This window comes from Ciona intestinalis, chromosome 3 (assembly GCF_000224145.3).
Source record: "Ciona intestinalis chromosome 3, KH, whole genome shotgun sequence".
Classification (NCBI taxonomy): domain Eukaryota; kingdom Metazoa; phylum Chordata; class Ascidiacea; order Phlebobranchia; family Cionidae; genus Ciona; species Ciona intestinalis.
The window spans coordinates 2,171,213-2,186,149 of record NC_020168.2 but is presented as its reverse complement, the minus strand read 5'-3'; the positions used below and the strand labels follow the sequence as shown (position 1 = coordinate 2,186,149).

Here is a 14,937-nt window from a genome sequence, read left to right as displayed (position 1 = left end):
CTAATTTACAAAATCACCAAACCTTTAACAAAGAGGGTAGAGGGTAATCCAAACAAACAATTTCTTCTTCTAAGTTCGGTTCTATTTTTATTGGTTTGATATCTTCCTTCTAGAAAAAAAACATACCATGTGACCAAGTGATTGTTTTACAAAAGCAAAGGAAATGGGGTAGATGTATTTCTTATTTGATTGTTGCAAATTTTATCAGCAATAAATAAACATGGATAACAAACCAAAGAGATTTCTAACTTACCTTTGGTGGGGAAGGAATTTGTAAAGTTTCTAATTTTGTGGTAAGTCCTTCAATTGGATAAACAGCTGAAAATTGAATTGCTTAGTTACTTCAATATATTTTTTAAACGCAGAAGCAAATTGAACATTTCAGAAATAATATGTAGAAAAAAGGATACTGGCTGACTAACCATATCTGGACACCATAATGGCTGACAACCTCTTATTTACATACAGACCAGTATTTCACACTCTGGCAAACATTACAACCTGGTCCAAATGTAAACTTATGCATAAATTAAAACTTAGATTTTCATTTTACTCACGTTCAAGATCCTTAGGTTTTACATCAGCAACTCGATCTTCAGAAACAAAACCTCCCCATCTTTGCTCTGCATCAGTTATTCCGGTGAATTGATTTGATTCCATAAGCAATCTGTTCTGTGCCAACTCAACCTGGAGAGTACGGTGTTTTAATAAACGTAAGTGTTAAGTTGTGATGAATTTATGTATATTGTATATAACTAAATATGGCTTCATATGTTTAACCTAGTTGTTCAATGTTTATTATTTAGATGATTTTGTGCTTTGACGTGCCAAAGGAGTTCAAATACTAAAATAACTTAAATATTTATTATAAAAAGCAAAACTTAAACTTTCAACACAGTATACAAATACCGGCAGCTTTTTTTCCACACATACAACATTGTCTTATTCATAGTTTTAGACCTTAAATTGTTAAGTTAAAAGTTAGGATTTTTATTGGTTGTAAAATGTAATTTCATGGAAAGTCATACAGCCACAAAAACCAGACAGGAAGCAAAACCAGGCTTAGAATTAAAAACTTAGATTTGTGTGAAGGTATGAAATAATGATTGCAAAGCATAACCAGGTTAGACAAATATTAACTGGTCATGGACCATCAATAGGCTGCTTGCACCATAGTTAGAGCAGCACTGACCTTTAATGCTACATGACATTTTATAATACTATAATTTTCACCTTATAAAGCTATATTGAAATTTATAAAATATCTCATGCAGTATGGAAGTTATAATAATGGAATAAAGAACAGAGTGGTAAATATGGTGGCAAACACACTACAAAGTTCAACTTATATTTTAAATCATGTATTTCAATATTTCATGTTGTATATGTTGCATACCTGATTAGTTAGTCCAGTGACAGCTTCATCGTCACAATCAATATCATCAGGTTTTTGCGAAAACATAAGATCGTGGTCGCTTACCCCAAACATTTCTGTGAAACAAGGTAAATACTTAAATTGGGCAATTGTAAACAGATTATAATAAAGGGATCTTTTTGTTAAATTTAAAAGGCTGTAAGCATAGGTTAGAGTCTGGTTGTTGGAACAATAGGCACAGCATAATTCTCGTGTCAATTAACATGCCAAGCCAAGCCATCTATATTAAACATTATTATTTTCTATGAATAGTGTAGAGCAGTGCTCTTCAACCTTTTTTGGGTTGGTGAACCCCTAAAGTTGTTGCGACAAACTCATGCACCCCTGATTGTTTTAACGTAAAACTCATGACGTTTCTCGATTACCAATGATACAAGATATAGAATTCATATAAAAAAAAACTGTAGGAAAGTGGCTAAATTTGTAAAAAATGTTCAAAACTGAATATTATTGCTGAAAATTGTTGAAGTTTGTGATGCACCCTTTAATACACTTTTGTTCTGGTGCACCCCTGGCATATTTTGGTGCACCCTAGGGTGCACCGTGCACACCGGTTGAAGAGCACTGGTGTAGAGCATGGTTTTGATACAACCTTCACATGTACTAGTACTACAGAGGCTAAAGCGTTCACCAAGCAGTGAGATTAATTATTTAAACTTAATATTATAATAGTATTATAATAGTATTTGACTCACTAAGTTCATGCAGGTAGTCCATATGTTCCTGCAGATGATCATCAAGTTTACGTTGGTGACTGTGGAGTTGAGATAATTGGATCTGAGTTGACGAGCTGAGAACGTCATCCAATTGAAACAACTCTGCTAATTCTTGTTTGGAAAAGTACCTAGAATTTAATTGTTTACACTTAATAATTTTTTAGAATTTAATTTTTTTTTTAAATCTTTAAAAAATAATCAGAGAAAAGAAACACAACACAAACCTGTAAGGATCATCACATTGACCTGTACTTTGTTGAATGACTGAGTTTTTGAAAATTTGACGACGGTAGATTTTTTCCTCCACAGAACCGCATGTGATGAGTCGATACACTGCCACGCTCCTGTGTGGTGGGAGCTTGGATAATTATGTTTTATTTAACTAGAAGACAAATAAATAAGCAGGCCAAGACTTTAAGAAATAATTCATAAAGCATTTTGGTTGTTGGTGAGGAACAAATACTTAATAGAAAATGAGAAAATATAAAAATTCCACACAAACTATTTATAACTTTTTTGATCACATATTATAACTTTTTTTGAACATAAAGATAAAATAGTAATATTTAATACAAAATGTTAAAATGGTTCAAAAGTCAAAATAAACGAACTTTTTCTGTCCAATTCTGTAGATTCTGTCGACAGCTTGTGAATCAGTGGCCGGGTTCCATGAGGGATCATATATTACAACACGATCAGCTGCTGTTAATGTAAGTCCTACACCACCAACCTGTAGTTAAAATACTGTTGTCCTAAAATTGTGGAATCAAAACTTACATACATTATATGCTTAAGCAACAGTTCAAAACCCTTTTGACCCGGAGACTGGTTAACAAAATAAAAACTGAAAATGCAAAATTCTAAATATATTATGTAAGCAGCAATAACTGAAATTAAAAAAAAAACAAAATTGACAAAATATGTATTCAAATAATATCCAACCTGAGTTGTTAAAAGAAAAACACTATATGACGAGTCTTCCTGAAATAATTTTACTCTTTTCTCTCTTTCACTGAGTTTTGTAACAAGACCATCCATTCTCATCACCTTTGTAAGTTACAATCATAATAACAATCAACCTAAACACTAATACAAGACATATGCCTACATATTTTCACATTCAATGACATACAAGTTTCTGCCCAACAGTACATTAATAAAATTTTGAATACAGACTTTTATTACAGATCTATTAAACATAAATTGAAACATGATTGGTTGTTAAATTTTAAAATAATCAACGAAAGTGTTTAAGTTTTCAGCTACAATGGCGAGACCTCAGCAGAAGCTTAGTGGGACCCGATTTAGGAAGCTCGATAAATAAGTTTTGGTGATTTATACCCAGTGATTTAGGTCAGAGCTGGCCTATTACAACTCATAGGTTGCTACTGCATAAACACCACTAAATGTTAAAATAGTCAGTTTCCCGAAGGAAGGCAAAAAGGGCTCTAATGTTAACAAATGGGTGATCTTTCCTTGACAACTTAGCCTAAGTGGGATGTTCTAATTTTATTTGCTTTGTTGTTTGAATTAACTGAAAGTTTTAGAAGCTTTAACCTGAGCAATCCAGCCTTGCATTCTACAAACCTTGAACTTGAGATTCATTAAGATCCTCTGGATGATGTTGAGCATCTTCCTCGACATGGAGAAGATGAGAGTCCGATGTCCTTCCTCTCGTAACCGTAGCAACAGAGGTATAAGAAACTGCAGTTTTCCTGTGAAATGTTTTCTCATGAAAAATTATATATATGTCATATGATGGCGGAGTACTATTAGTTGGTTTTATTTATTATCTAATTAAGTTTAATACTAGACCAGTGTTTCTCAAACTTTTTAGCTTGCGGGCCAGTAAAATTTCAAATTTTGCGAACCGGTGGACCTTTAAAAATCTGAATGTAATTACATCCAAAAAAGACCATGAACACTATGTTATGTCACAGTACGGAACTGGAAAAGTTCTAAATCAGTTTAAAATTTGATGTTTTATTTTTTTGGAAAAGATTTTAACATCTTGCATTTTGCAATTGAGATATAATTCTTTAAAACTTTCAAAAGATTCTAAAATGACTTTGTATTGAATATAAAACAAGATTACAAAAAAATGAATAAACGTGGTTGTGTTACCGGATTCTTCCATAAGAACTTGATCAGAAATATTATTGATACGGTTCGCCGCACATCCTTCAATCGCTTCTTGATCCAAATTTTCCGTCATTCTGGAAATGAATAACTTAATTACCGGTTAACGGCATATAGGTTAAAATCTGTGGTTACGTATGGTATGCAACAATATAACTATAAGCCTTGGGATAAGCTTTGCCTGTATATAACAATTTACTTCAAGGTTGTTTTGTTAATATTGTGATTAAAATTAAGTGTTGAAACATTAAAATCAACTCAATTTCAATTATTAAAAACACCCTCTATCTTATTTTATTTAATATATATATATATATATTAAAAAATTTAAAAAATTATATAAGAATTATATAATATATATATACATAACACTCACGAATCATTCGACTCCAAACCAAGTTCAATACAAGCTTTGGTTGAGAGAAGTCGTGGATGGTCGCATATCTTCTTAAGTACAGTGAGATGTACAAGGGGAGAACGATGAGTTAAAAGAAGTTCCTTCACTGAATCAAGTTGTATGAAGTCACTATATATCTGTTGCTGTATGTCCGACAAATATACCTGAAAGAAGAAAATTGAATAAATTAGTCTAGCAAGCTTATGCTATGACACCATATTGTCTTATTATTTAAAGGTGAAAACAAAACTACTGGATAAATAGTTGGCGATTAAGAAAACCCATAGTAGATAGCAGTTTATTATATTCACAAAACTGGAAAGGAAAATTCAATTTTGCATTTAAAAAAGCTGTAATGTTAAACCAACCTACCCACACAACAAAGTCATTTTTAGTTGAAAGTTTTGGAAATCTTGGTTGTTTGTTAAGAACAGTAGGATCCTGTGCACCATCTACACATGCAAGATTGCCACGATTCTCTTTTTCATTCCGTGTAAGCCCGTCCTATTAAAGCATTAACAATATTTTGTAATAAAATAACTTATATAGTTGAATTGGTTATGTACCAGAAAGGTATAATTGTTATCATTCTGGCTTAGGCATTTGTGAACAAAAATAATTAACACAAATAAACTACATTAGACCAAAAATAAATATAAAGTGTATCATGTATGAGTGAGGTATTATAGTGATGACATGAGGTATTATGGCAAGGTCTGCAATGAAACCTAGGATTTATGCCACAGTTGGCTCATTAATCCAATTAACAACTGAAAAATAACACGTAATACATACATATACTTATTTATTATAAAACCCTTTAATATAAAAAATAACCCAAATTACACAAAGTTAACTAAAAATGTAACACTGTCAAATTGAACAACCAACTTATTAACTAAATATATATTATGTTGATTGAATTCTATCTGTAATATAAAATTTAACACAATATATACAATAACTAATCTAACTAAAATTTAGAGAACTTCTAAATTTGTAATGTGATTGCTATGATTAGAAAACTAAATAAATCCAGTGAAATATGTGCATAGAAAACTAGAAATGTTAAATAAAGATTTAAATGTTTCAAACACAGCAAAACCTGTCCACAGACATAGTTAAACCACTAACCTTGGTTCTTCTTAAAATGAACGGATCAGTTAACTTGCGTAAACTTTCTGACATCATGTTTCCTAACCGTATCTGACCAGAGGTTGCACCCTTTAGAAAGTTGGTGTATATTAAGTATTTAGGTATTTTAAATATATATTGTCCTGTTCGGTTTACTATTAAAAATAAAAAAATAATCGCTGATTCTTGTAGCTCTATTGTACATTTGTACCAGTGAGTCACTGGCAGCACTTACAAAATAAAACAAAATGATGGTCACCATCACCAGTATGGCAGTATTCACTAGAAAGTAAGAGACTAAAATCACTAGACCATTACATTTTAATAGCTTTTGATGAAGTTATGTTGCTAAGATTTACAACAGTTAAATCTTTTCAGTTAAGTTTAAAAAAATATATATTCTTTTAAAATCACAAACCTTCTGTCTTGCACATTCAATAGGGATTTCGTACGAAGATTTGAAAGTTTTTTGGGTTCCGAGTAAAGAACCCTGAGTTACCCAATCCATTAATGCCCACATATCCCTCACTTTATTTTGCACAGGTGTTCCTTTAAAAAAGGTAGATTGTAAGTAATCTAAGTAAACATTATTGTACAACACTAGTATAAGGGTATATGGTAATATGGTATATTGGTATAATAATACAAAAGTGAACATTAAACCTGTCAAAATAATTCGATTTCTAGATGGTATCTTGTGTAAACCCTTTGTGGTTTTTGAGGCATTTTTGATCCGATGGCCTTCGTCCAGAATGATGTAATCCCACACAAATTCCCTTCCATCCAATGTTTCACCAAGTGTCTCCCACTTTGTTACTATCAAACCATAAGTTGTGATACACACACTGCGTCTATGCATACACTGTTGCAGAATCTGAAATACAATTTTTTTAATAAATCTCCAAATATTGAGCTGACCACACTAAGTCATTAAATTCATAGTTTGCCCATTACAGGGTCTGGGGTTGTGCCAAGCCGAAGCTTGTGACAAGATTTACTTTTACAATATTAGCACATGCCACACCCCTACCTATTACCATGTGCAGTGTATGGGAATTTAATATTAAGATAATAAGTACACTGACACAGCAAACATGGATTTTGTTTCAATTTAAATTGGAGGCAAATTTGAATTACACTTACTGCTTTCCGTTTAGCAACAGGACCATGGTATTCCTCAACTTTAATCCCAGGTGCCCAGTTTGCAAACTCATTTGTCCAGTTAGGAATAAGAGATAAAGGCAGAACAAGAAGGACATGTTTGATTAACTTTGCATCAAACAACGCAGATATCAAGGCAATCACTTGAATGGTTTTTCCAAGGCTAGTACAAATGATAAATATCATTATATAAGAATGTAGATACCAGATTGAAACGTATTTTATTAAAATAGGATACAGTTTTTTAATGTTCAAATAATGACTACCATGTTTTTTCAACATATAAAAAACTCACCCCATGTCATCAGCCAGTATTCCACCCTTTCTTTTGTTTTGAAACAGGTCATACATCCACTTGATCCCTTCAATCTGTGAAACAACGTTTAATATTACTACTTTAGTCTGCAATCAGGGTATATTTTCAATTTTAGTATGTATTTTCAATTTAAAATTGATTAAATTAAAAATGCAGCTGCAACACCCAGTGCTCAAGATTTATTTTTTTCTGGGTGTTTACTGGATGCATGCTAAAAATCTATTAAAAAGAAATGAAAACATATTCCAATAACTTGTATTATATGGAACATAAAGCTGTTTGGTAAATATACATAATAATAAATACATATCACTACTTATGTGTGTAGAGAAGACCAATAGTTTTGTAATATGTTGCAAACAAAGGTTTTAAAAAAGCCTGACCACAAGTCGTTTTACACACCCCAAATAAACGATATAAAATCATATACAGAGATATTTTAAATAAACTGTAGATTTGAACAACATGCCTGGTGTGGGTAAAGTCTTTCAACCAGTTTCTTATAAATCACCATCCCATTATCAAGTTCAACAAGTCCTAAATTTTCATCCTCTTCATCTGAATCACTTTTTTCCGCAGCAATGGCCTCCTGCATTTAAATGACAAATAATTTACTGGATCCAAGTAAGGCCTGAATCATATTTTAGCTTTCTAGGAACTACAACAGTGGTCCGAAAGTTTTTTTTAGCCCGGCCCAAATCAGAGGTTTATAAATTTCTTACGACCCACGTACCTAAGCCTCAAACATCAAAAAACTACTACTTTTAATCGTATGCATTCTGTGCTTTTTGTGAGGTTCAGGGTAACCCTTTAGCTGGTAGCCACCTAAAATTTTGGTCTCAACACAAACGCCCGATTTTTTCGCAAAAAAAATAGCCAGCAGTTTCAGTAACACATAAGGAACATTTTGAAACTAAAGTTTTAGGTGGCTACCAGCTAGCTAAAGGATTACTGATATTCAAGTGGCGTATCGCGATCTAAAAGGTCACCTTGCCGCGACCTATTTTTCAACCCTGTGCGACTCATGTTTAGGTCACGACCATAGGCGTCGAAACATTAATCATTCTGACAAAAACCGGGGTGGCGAGGCAGCAGTTACATTTTAGGTTATGACGTCATACGATGCGTAACTTTCTAGAAGCCGCATTTTTACTGACGCGAGCCTGCGACGTGCCGTGTGAAGGCATTACAATTCGGCTAAACAAACAATAACCCGGTTGAACAGGCGATGTTACTGCATTCCTCACGTGAGCGTGTAAAACTCTAGTTTTATTTAATGTATGCTTTATTTAATGTACGCATATAGTTTTATTTAATGTACGCATATATGTGAAACTGTGTGGCTGCGATTTACGTTTACTAATAATACGAGTTTTTTTTACGCTGTACTTGGGAAAAATACAAGCATTGCCTAACGAAAACCGGGGTGACCATATGTATTTCGCCACCCTACGTTCTGCTTCCGGGGTGGCGCCGCCACCCCGGCACCCCGGGTTTTGACGCCTATGGTCGCGACCCATACTTTGGGAACCACTGACCTACAACAAGCCAAACCAGTGGACAAAATAATAACAACTATTTATGTTTCAGTAAATAAAAAACACAATACTTATGGTGCAATGAAACTCACTTCAACTCTTCTTATTCTGCTTAAAATTTTCTCGGTTGGTGCAATCTTGTATGCTTTTTTAAAGATCTTAATCGACTTATAAAGTTCACCTTCAGCAGCATATGTTTTCGCTTCAGCAATTAACTTTTTTACCTCAGTTTGCACATCTTGATATAGATTTTCTCTATAAAATGCAAAGTATAAATTATATGATACCAGAGAGACATATAAACAAGAAATGGGCAATGATGTCATTTCCCCTTGTTAAACTGGAACTCCTAACATTCCCAATTCACTTAACTTGTGAAATGCAGACTTTGTTCCAATGTCATTGACTCATTGTGTATACATTCGGTTGGACTGCTGGGTATTTTTATGGCTCTGTTACCATGTAAATGTATCTTAATGGATGATTATTTATTTAGATTTTTTATTTTTAAAATTGAAAAAAAAAAGAATTTATTTGGAATTCTGACAGCTGACAATTTGGACATACCATTAGTGACTTGCCCAAAGCTAAGGGATTACCGCACAAGGACACATACGCCCCAAAGATAGCAGCGAGGAGCCTTTAATTTATAATCATTTACACAATTCATTGCATCTCACCTGCTTTGAAGCACGTTTCCATCCGCACAAGCCATTATTTTTTTCAATTTCACCAATCCACAAGGTAACCTAACACAAACCTATACAAAAGTAATCTTTTTGTAATAAAGCAAGATACGTAAGTGTATGAACGCGATGACGCAAGAAACACACAGATCAAGTTTAGTTCGAATTTGGCGCGAAAGCACAAGAAAAAAAAGAAGCATTGCCTTTTTGAGCACGTTAGTGATCATATAGATCCTTTTTCGTCGAACAGTTGTTCTTGTTGTTGTTTTTTAGACGATTTTTTTTCCGCACTTACCTCAATTTTTATTTCTAACATTTATTTTTTAATCTCTTGATTGAAATCAAATCATAATATATATTTATAATTTTTAAACTAAATTTTCAGAATTGAAACCGCATAATTGGCGATTAATTAACGATTACCTTACTGTTTGATCAAATGCGCCAAATTTAAAATGCGCCTTGAACTTTAATTAAATGATTTTAATATATAAAGTATTTTGAACTAAACATAGTTTTATAAACCATATTGCATATGCTCGCCTAATTAGCGAGTAATTAACGATTACATTTCTGTTTGTTCAAGGCGCTAACTCGTACTTAAAATGTACTTTACCATTGATTAATCGACTGTATTCGATACAATGATTTTAACTAAGCTTAGCGTTATAGATTATAGTGTATAAAATCGTCCAATTAATGAGTAATTAATGATTGTAACGCATGCGAGTCAAGTAAACTGTCATGCAACGGGAAGTCGCTGGTAATCGGTAACTTATGGCTTTGTTTACGTTAGAATACATCGATTCACGCCTTAATCAAACTATTTTCATTTAAGTGGGGACGCATTAAAAGTTTTTGATCTAGCTCAGTCGACCGTTGTAGTAAAAGGGTTAATTAATACTTTGCTAATTAGTTTTATTCACGTGCTCACGCATTAGATCTTGGACCTCTTGTTTTTTTTCTTAACGACGAATGAGTGGCTCAGTGGTTTAGGCGTATGTATATCGAAACCAAGTGTTCTTGGTCTAATGCTTGCCGGCGGTACTTAACTAATGCTGATCGGCGTATGTGTACTTGAGCAAGTGACACTTAACGGGCATTGCTCCAAAGTCTCCAAACCATCGGTCACTATGGGTGGTCAAAATTATGGGCCTTATCAAAAACAAAAATCATACACCAAAAGTCGAAAAGTATGGTAACTAAAGCACACGAGGATGAAAAACGGTGCAAAATACGTTGTCGCGGCACCGGTCGCACAAAGGACCTAAATGGGCCTTCCGGGTGTTACAGTAATGGATCAAATCTTGTCTAAATCCCATGTCCTATAGCCCCCACTTAATAAACAGAATTGCTGGTTGGGTTAAGTGACTCCGTACTGATCCGACTTCATATACCGGCTTCAGCGGGGTTCTATACCTACTGAATTTTTAATTGCTTTTATAACCGGAGACCAAACAGAGTTCATGATATCTTGTTATATTTTATTCCTTTTTCTGGTATACAAGTACACGATACCGAATCGGACAAAAGCTTGCTTGACAGCCGGGCAAGGGCTCGTAAGAGTCCGTCATGAGCCTAGACTTACCCCGAGGTCTCAGAGTCGATAGCGGCGTTAGGCGAATTATATACCGGACAGAATCCCGTGACAGCAGTGTGACGTCATGCGATAAAATGTTGGAATCGATTTGGGCCTGTCAGCGACTGAACGGGATATCATCATCAACCTCGTTCAACGGGGGGTTTGTTTTCCCATGAGATGATTCGTATCCGCAGTGTTGAAAGGGTATTGTGGTTGGGTAATGTAACGTCACTTTAAGCGTCGAATTGCAACAGTCCTTGACAAGGACCTCACTCATGGAGAAGTAATAAAAAACAAAAAATTACTTTATCCTCGCGTGGCCGGAAAACGACAGTCGTTAAAACACGGGTGTTCATACACTTTGTGCCAGCTTTACGAGTTATCATATATGTTACTTTTTAAGTGAATATTTTTTTAACTTTTTCATTTTTTTATGTGTGGCTGGTAATATGGACAACCCATTTGTGACCACTGTGTTGGAGCGATTGCCCTTAGGTGTCTTGTCCACGGACACATACGCCTATAATGGTAGCAGCGACAACCTTGAATACATCACCTCTGGGTTACAGGCATGCGCGAGAACCACTTTGCCACGGCGATAAACGAACTGTGGATCGAAAACGTTGCATAAAAACAACAATAAAATTTCTGAATATAGAACCTGAAACTCGTTTAGCAACTTGTATGTATTCATCCACGCCACGAATAAAACAAATTCGTTTACGTCCACCAATATTTGACTATCTCAAATACATTTCCATATAGCCTGTCACTAAGTGTACTCATATAACCAAAATCCATGTCAGTTTCTATGACAAAAATATATGTATATAATATGTTCTCTATAACTTTGTTATAAACAAGATATATGACCAACCAAATATTTTTGCGGGAATTGTATTTCTACAATGAAGTGCGTCTGTTCAACACAAGAACTTAGAACGTGCATTCAAACTGAAGGAATGAAATGGTGCCTTCTAGTATCACCAGTGATGAGATTTAGCTGACCACATCACTGCAACACATAGTATTCTCTATTCTGTTTTATAATAAAATAAAGGAAACAACTTGCAATTGGGTTGTGAAAATATACTATGACTGTCTAAAAAGAGTGGAAAATTACAGGAAATTCTAAAATCCATGAGAGCAAATACACAACATCATACAAATGGTATAGAATATTGCAGTTAACATTAGATCCGCAGTGGACAGAAAATACAGAGTAAATAATAAAGTATGAAGTAGAGATGGGAAGAGTAGTAAGGAAATGTAGTTTATTTCACACTGTGACTGATGTGTCAAGAGCAAACATGGTGTTCAATAATTTTTGCTATTAAATGTATGCTGGCATGTATGAGCACAAATTTTATTTGTACTCAAAACACATGCAAAAGTTTTTGACAGATTGAGGCAAATGACATTCTAATGTAAGAATAATATTTTTAGTTTACAGCCGCTTTAGGCCTCGCTTCTTTTCTTTTCTTTTTTTCTCATTAAGTTTTTCAGCTGCATGTTTTTTTGAAGCAGGGCCATTTCCACCAGACTCCATATGACGATGTCCGAGTCCACTGGTTGAGGGTTTCTCTTCTGTTCTCTGTGCTCGTGATCCGGATGGCAGAGCGTGTATCTCAGTCATTAGTTTTGCTCTCTCCTCATAATCCGCATAATGCTCAAGCAAAAGTCTTCCTGCCTCCTCATTTAAAGCTGATTCAGGATTGGGGTGAATCAAGAGACATTTTATAGTCTGTACAAAACAACACAGCTAGTTTAACAACACAAGGTAGGTCTAACTGAAAGAAAAATATTATACATAAAAAAGCACACATGACACACCACATGAAGTTCTTATGTGTTAAGCTGCCTTTGTTTATTCTTCTTTTAAAATTATAAACATAATAGTTTGATTTATACTAATTTTAATATAAAGCAACTTACCAACAATACATTTCTGATCCCCATCTTCGAATTCCAGTCTTGTTTTAAAGTGTTGACACATATTTCTCCAGATGAACTAACATTTGGGTGAAATATTTTTGTTAGGAAAAAACCTTTGGGTGGTGAAGCCGGAAAGTCCCTTGTTAGACAAAGTTTCATCTTGAATATTCCACCTGCAAATGGTGTACCTTCTGCAAGGAAATCAAAAAATGCTTAAAAATTTTTCCTAATTTTAGCATAATCCTATCTTATCACAGCATAATCCTATCTCACACAAATTAATTCTACCTTCCAATAAATGTTTTTATTTAAGCAAACTGCTCATTTCTTGATATATGCCTATACTGTTGTGTTTGTGTGTGTTTATGAATGATACAAGACTACAAGTTATACAAGGCAAATATTTTTGCAATTGCATGGAGGTGTGACATACATGTAACCAGAATTAAATTCAGTATTACGCATTCTCTTACAATAGTAGCAGGTGTCACCGCTTACAATATTGCTTCTGACATCATATATTGTTTTATTTTTAAATACCGTAACCGTCCGTGAGAAACGATTTCTTTTTCTTATCAGTCAATCAGAGCAGGGGTAAAATGAGTATAATAAAATAGCTAATAATATGAGGTTAGTTTGAAGTAATTAAATTTACTTGAATATATAAATTAAATTTTAACCCATATTTTGCTGGTTACATAACAATAACATGCTTGCGTTGGTTGTGCATAAAGTAAAAGTAGCCAATTTCAATATCTGCAAATTGTGATGCAATTCTGAACGTATGTACTCTACGCCGGTGCAAAGAATAAAGCATTAAAAATTGCCAAATTTTTTTTAAGAACTTAACTTACGTGGTCCCTCTATAACTGCGTGTATTTCTGAAACATCATCTTCATTTATTGTTACTTGGATCCCTTCCACTGGTTCATTTTTAAGTGAAGTAAACTCTTTGTAAACTTGCCGAACTATATGTGGTGATAAATTTTCTTGATTTCCATGCTGAAATATTATAAACAATTAAGGCCTGTATAAGGATTACTTACCTTAACAACCATTTAAGCTCCAAATCTAAGGTTTCAAAACTAGTAGATAATCCTATAACATTATAGCCAAAACAAAAAATCAAAAAATAAGTTACAGGCCAGGTTGAAAAGTTTTATTTGTGTGTGTTCATGCTTATTTTTGTTTCCTTTCATTGAAACATTTTTGCACTCTTTTATTAATTCTTTAAACTTCTAAAAATTCCTTTGTAAGTTTTTATTCAGCGACCAAATGATCCCACCATGAGAATTGGAACCATTCGTTGGGTCTGATTAAAGGGAGAAATAAAGCAAGGATAAAAACAGTAGAGATGAAAACAGCAAAAGAAAACAACCTAATCGAGTTGAATGTCACTAACATTGAGTATATATGGGCCTACTAATGTTAAATTAACACAACACAGAACAACTATATACGTCAAAGCTAAATTACCATAAGAGGATGTAATTAAACAACTTCAATGAGACTTACCAAAGCCATTTATAATTCGTTATGAAATGGCCCACTCCCTCAGAATTGAATTTGGAGACCAAAAAAGTACAATTTAATAAAGCAATCGCAATAACTTATCAAACGCACTATAAAGGCCGGAAACGTTATTAATATAAAATTTCTATTGTCTACTAAAGCACTAATTTTTCATCAACTTTGCAGCGTACTTAATTAATAACTTTTAATAGATAAAGCGCCGTCTTACTTAACAAATAAACAGCCGAAGATCAACAAAGAATCATAATAACCGTTACAACTTTCAAAAATTAATGACGTCAAAGCCGACCCTTCATGGTTGGTTAATTTCATCACATACGACATAGAGATTGTAGACTCGAAACCTACTACGCTAATACCGCTAT

At 33.8% G+C, this 14,937-nt stretch overlaps 2 protein-coding genes across 2 annotated transcripts in view; both read right to left on the bottom strand.

Annotated features, from left to right (window-relative positions):
- Window positions 1–9,650, bottom strand: part of LOC100180937 (DNA excision repair protein ERCC-6-like) — a 12,288-nt gene extending 2,638 nt beyond the window's left edge. The window contains exons 1-20 of the mRNA XM_018817918.2: window positions 9,517–9,650; window positions 8,929–9,091; window positions 7,768–7,887; window positions 7,278–7,351; window positions 6,965–7,145; window positions 6,485–6,695; window positions 6,240–6,370; window positions 5,822–5,911; window positions 5,060–5,191; window positions 4,667–4,851; window positions 4,276–4,367; window positions 3,739–3,866; window positions 3,094–3,198; window positions 2,763–2,881; window positions 2,376–2,495; window positions 2,131–2,279; window positions 1,397–1,491; window positions 558–687; window positions 254–318; window positions 23–109 (exon numbers count right to left, since the gene is read on the bottom strand). Of these exons, the coding sequence (XP_018673463.1) occupies window positions 23–109; window positions 254–318; window positions 558–687; window positions 1,397–1,491; window positions 2,131–2,279; window positions 2,376–2,495; window positions 2,763–2,881; window positions 3,094–3,198; window positions 3,739–3,866; window positions 4,276–4,367; window positions 4,667–4,851; window positions 5,060–5,191; window positions 5,822–5,911; window positions 6,240–6,370; window positions 6,485–6,695; window positions 6,965–7,145; window positions 7,278–7,351; window positions 7,768–7,887; window positions 8,929–9,091; window positions 9,517–9,551 (2,412 nt within the window). The 5' untranslated portion in view covers window positions 9,552–9,650. The remainder of the gene's footprint in view (window positions 1–22; window positions 110–253; window positions 319–557; window positions 688–1,396; window positions 1,492–2,130; window positions 2,280–2,375; window positions 2,496–2,762; window positions 2,882–3,093; window positions 3,199–3,738; window positions 3,867–4,275; window positions 4,368–4,666; window positions 4,852–5,059; window positions 5,192–5,821; window positions 5,912–6,239; window positions 6,371–6,484; window positions 6,696–6,964; window positions 7,146–7,277; window positions 7,352–7,767; window positions 7,888–8,928; window positions 9,092–9,516) is intronic.
- Window positions 9,651–11,985: 2,335 nt separating this feature from the next.
- Window positions 11,986–14,730, bottom strand: LOC100180099 (ubiquitin-conjugating enzyme E2 S). Its single transcript, XM_002131271.4, has 4 exons — window positions 14,555–14,730; window positions 13,894–14,041; window positions 13,040–13,230; window positions 11,986–12,848 (listed from the first exon to the last, which is right to left on the bottom strand). Exons 1-4 carry the CDS (start codon window positions 14,561–14,563, stop codon window positions 12,552–12,554), a joined length of 645 nt encoding a protein of 214 aa, XP_002131307.1. The 5' UTR covers window positions 14,564–14,730; the 3' UTR covers window positions 11,986–12,551.
- Window positions 14,731–14,937: the final 207 nt, after the last annotated feature.